We start from the raw sequence: 4633 nt of genomic DNA, 5'->3' as shown, positions 1-4633 counted from the left end.
GCACGACACTGGTCCCCCTCAGAGCAGGCACTGGTCCCCTCAGAGCACGACACTGGTCCCCCTCAGAGCAGGACCACTGGTCCCCCTCAGAGCAGGACACTGGTCCCCCTCAGAGCACGACACTGGTCCCCTCAGAGCACGACACTGGTCCCCCTCAGAGCACGACACTGGTCCCCCTCAGAGCACGACACTGGTCCCCCTCAGAGCACGAACATGTCCCCTCAGAGCAGGACACTGGTCCCCCTCAGAGCAGGACACTGGTCCCCCTCAGAGCACGACACTGGTCCCCCTCAGAGCACGACACTGGCCCCCCTCAGAGCACGACACTGTGTCCCCTCAGAGCAGGACACTGGTCCCCCTCAGAGCACGACACTGGTCCCCCTCAGAGCAGGACACTGGTCCCCTCAGAGCACGACACGGTCCCCTCAGAGCACGACACTGTCCCCCTCAGACACACTGGTCCCCCTCAGAGCACGACACTGGTCCCCCTCAGAGCACGAAACTGGTCCCCCTCACCCACGGACTGCCCCCTCAGAGACAGGACACATGGTCCCCCTCAGAGCAGGACACTGGCCCCCCTCAAGCAGGACACTGTGCCCCTCAGAGCAGGACATGGTCCCCCTCAGAGAGGACACTGGCCCCCCTCAGAGCACGACACTGGTCCCCCTCAGAGCAGGACACTGGCCCTCCTCAGAGCAGGACACTGGTCCCCCTCAGAGCACGACACTGGCCCCCTCAGAACAGGACACTGGCCCTCCTCAGAGCACGACATGCCCCCTCAGAGCACGACACTGGTCCCCTCAGAGCAGGACACTGGTCCCCCTCAGAGCAGGACACTGGTACCCCTCAGAGCACGACACTGGCCCCCTCAGAGCAGGACACTGTCCCCCTCAGAGCACGACACTGCCCCTCAGAGCACGACACTGTCCCCCTCAGAGCACGACACTGGTCCCCCTCAGAGCACGACACTGGTCCCCTCAGAGCACGAAACTGGTCCCCCTCAGAGCAGGACACGGCCCCTCAGAGCAGCACTGTCCCCCAGAGCAGGACACTGGTCCCCTCAGAGCAGGACACTGGCCCCCTCAGAGCAGGACACTGGTCCCCCTCAGAGCAGGACAACTGGTCCCCCTCAGAGAAGGACACTGGCCCCCCTCAGAGCACACATGGTCCCCCTCAGAGCAGGACACTGGCCCTCCTCAGAGCAGCACTGTCCCCCAGAGCACGACACGGCCCCTCGAAACCAGGACGAGCCCTCCTCAGAGCACGACACTGGCCCCCTCAGAGCACGACACTGCCCCCCTCAGAGCCACCGACGAACTGGCCCTCCTCAGAGCAGGACACTGCCCTCCTCAAGAGGACACTGGTCCCTCAGAGCACGACACTGGCCCCCTCAGAGCACGACACTGGCCCCCCTCAGAGCCGACACTGGTCCCCTCAAGCACGACACTGGCCCCCTCAGAGCCGACACTGCTCTCAGAGCAGACACTGGTCCCCTCAGAGGCACGACACTGGCCCCCCTCAGAGCACGACCACTGGTCCCCCTCAGAGCAGGACACTGTCCCCTCAGAGCAGGACACGTCCCCCTAGAGCAGGGACACTGGCCCCCCTCAGAGCACACGACACTGCCCCCCTCAGAGCAGGACACTGGCCCCCTCAGAGCAGGGACAGGCCCTCCAGCAGCCCTCCTCAGAGCAGGACACTGGCCCCCCTCAGAGCAGACACTGCCCCCCTCAGAGCACGACCACTGGCCCCCTGAGCACGACACTGGCCACCCTCAGAACAGGACAGTTAACCCCTCAGAGCACGACACTGGTCCACCTCAGAGCACGACATGGCCTCCGTAGAGCAGGACACTGGCCCCCTAGAGCAGGACACTGGTCCTCCTCAGAGCACGACACTGGGCATCTCAGAACAGGACAGTTACCCCTCAGAGCCCGGACACTGGCCCCCCTCAGAGCAGGGACACTGGCCCCCCTCTGAGCAGGACGACTGTGCCCTCCTCAAGCAGGAGGAACTGGCCCCCTCAGAGAGGACACTGTCCCCTCAGAGCACGACACTGGCCCTCAGAGCAGGACACTGGTCCCCCTCAGAAGCACGACACTGGCCCCCCTCAGAGCAGGACACTGGCCCCTCAGAAGCAGGACACTGGCCCCTCAGAGCAGGACACTGGCCCTCCTCAGAGCAGGACACTGGCCCCCTCAGAGCACGGACACTGCCCCCTCAGAGCAGGACACTTGCCCCCCTCAGAGCAGGACACTGCCCTCCTCAGAGCAGGACACTGGCCCCCCTCAGAACAGGACAGTTACCCCCCTCAGAACAGGACAGTTACCCCCTCAGAGCAGGACACTGCCCCTCAGAGCAGGACACTGGCCCCCCTCAGAACAGGACAGTACCCCCCTCAGAACAGGACAGTTATCCCCCTCAGAGCAGGACAGTTACCCTCCTCAGAGCAGGACACTGGCCCCTCCAGAGCAGGACACTGGCCCTCCTCAGAGCACGACACTGGCCACTCTCAGAACAGGACAGTTAACCCCCCTCAGAGCACGACACTGGCCCCCTCAGAGCAGGACACTGGCCCCCCTCAGAGCACGCAACTGGCCCCCCTCAGATTACGACACTGGCCCCCCTCAGAGCAGGACACTGGCCCTCCTCAGAGCAGGACACTAGCCCCCCTCAGAGCAGGACACTGGGCCCTCCTCAGAGCAGGACACTGGCCCCCTCAGAGCAGGACACTGGCCCCCTCAGAGCACGACACTGGCCCCCTCAGAGCACGACACTGGCCCCCTCAGTCGCACGACACTGCCACCCTCAACAGACAGTACCCCCAGAGCACACACTGGTCCCCCTCAGAGCACGGACACTGGCCCTCCTCAGAGCAGGACACTGGCCCCCTCAGAGCAGGACACTGGCCCTCCTCAGAGCACGACACTGGCCACTCTCAGAACAGGACAGTTAACCCCCTCAGAGCACGACACTGGCCCCCTCAGAGCAGACACTGGCCCCCTCAGGCAGGACACTGGCCCTCCTCAGAGCAGGACACTGGCCCCCTCAGAGCAGGACACTGGTCCCCCTCAGAGCACGACACGGCCCCCCATCAGAGCAGCACTGGCCCCCTCAGAGCACGACACTGGCCCCCTCAGAGAGCAGGAACACTGGCCCTCCTCAGAGCAGACACTGGCCCCCTCAGAGCAGGACACTGGCCCTCCTCAGAGCAGGACACTGGCCCCCTCAGAGCACGACACTGGCCCCCCTCAGAGCAGGACACTGCCCTCCTCAGAGCAGGACACTGCCCTCCTCAGAGCAGGAACTGGCCCCCCTCAGAACAGGACAGTTACCCCCTCAGAACAGGACAGTTACCCCCCTCAGAGCAGGACACTGGCCCCCTCAGAGCAGGACACTGGCCCCCCTCAGAACAGGACAGTTACCCCCTCAGAACAGGACAGTTACACCCCCTCAGAACAGGCAGTATCCCCCTCAGAGCAGACAGTACCCACCTCAGAGCAGACACTGGCCCCCCTCAGAGCAGGACACTGGCCCCCCTCAGAACAGGACCAGTTACCCCCTCAGAACAGACAGTTACCCCCCTCAGAACAGGACAGTTATCCCCTCAGAACAGGACAGTTATCCCCTCAGAGCAGGACAATTATCCCCCTCAGAGCAGGACAGTTTACCCCCTCAGAAACAGGACAGTTACCCCCTCAGAACAGGACCAGTTTACCCCCCTCAGAGCAGGACAGTTACCCCCTCAGAGCAGGACAGTACCCCCCTCAGAGCAGGACAGTTACCCCCCTCAGAACAGGACAGTTACCCCCTCAGAACAGGACAGTTATCCCCTCAGAGCAGGACAGTTACCCCCCTCAGAGCAGGACAGTTACCCCCCTCAGAACAGACAGTTATCCCCCTCAGAACAGGACAGTTACTCCCTCAGAGCAGGACAGTTACCCCCCTCAGAAACAGGACAGTTGACTCCCCCAGAGCAGGACAGTTCCCCCTCAGAGAGGACAGTTACCCCCCTCAGAGACAGGACAGTTACCCCCTCAGAAACAGGAACAGTTACTCCCCTCAGAGCAGGACAGGTTACCCCCCTCAGAGCAGAGACAGTTACTCCCCTCAGAGCAGGACAGTTACCCCCTCAGAACAGGACAGTTAATCCCCTCAGAACAGGACAGTTACCCCCTCGAGAAGTACTCCCTCAGAACAGGACAGTTACCCCCCTCAGAGCAGGACAGTTACCCCCTCAGAGCAGGACGTTACTCCCTCGACAGGACAGTTACCCCCTTCAGAAACAGGACAGTTACTCCCCCTCAGAGCAGAAGTGTGAACAGAATTGTCTCATTCAGCACAACACTGTATAAATGGCAATAGCAGATCAATGATTTTGATACAGTCTGAAGGTATAGACATTTTCCATTTTTTTTATTTTGAGACTTGAAATTGAAACCTGCAAATTGCAGTTACATTCTGAAATTAGCCGGCTGCACTGAGTCACATATAAATACAGAAGCCATCCCCACACACAAAAAAAATGCATAATGTCAATAGTAGATCATACAAAAAGGATATGTTTTTTTCTTCATTTTTAACATTGTGTGGTTATTTCAGAGGTGGCATCACATTCCCAGAGTGATGGGGG

The 4633-nt window shown here is 61.2% G+C and overlaps 1 protein-coding gene across 1 annotated transcript; it reads left to right on the top strand.

Annotated features, from left to right (window-relative positions):
* The first annotated feature begins 213 nt into the window (after positions 1–213).
* LOC139026091 (uncharacterized) lies at positions 214–1756 on the top strand. Its single transcript, XM_070441377.1, has 2 exons — positions 214–352; positions 471–1756. The coding sequence occupies exons 1-2, from the start codon at positions 214–216 to the stop codon at positions 1754–1756; spliced, it is 1425 nt and encodes a 474-aa protein (XP_070297478.1).
* The last annotated feature ends 2877 nt before the right edge of the window (positions 1757–4633 follow it).

Source organism: Salvelinus sp. IW2-2015, unplaced genomic scaffold (genome assembly GCF_002910315.2).
Source record: "Salvelinus sp. IW2-2015 unplaced genomic scaffold, ASM291031v2 Un_scaffold3856, whole genome shotgun sequence".
Taxonomy (NCBI): domain Eukaryota; kingdom Metazoa; phylum Chordata; class Actinopteri; order Salmoniformes; family Salmonidae; genus Salvelinus; species Salvelinus sp. IW2-2015.
The sequence above is the reverse complement of the archived record's forward strand: the minus strand, read 5'-3'. Positions and strand labels throughout refer to the sequence as shown.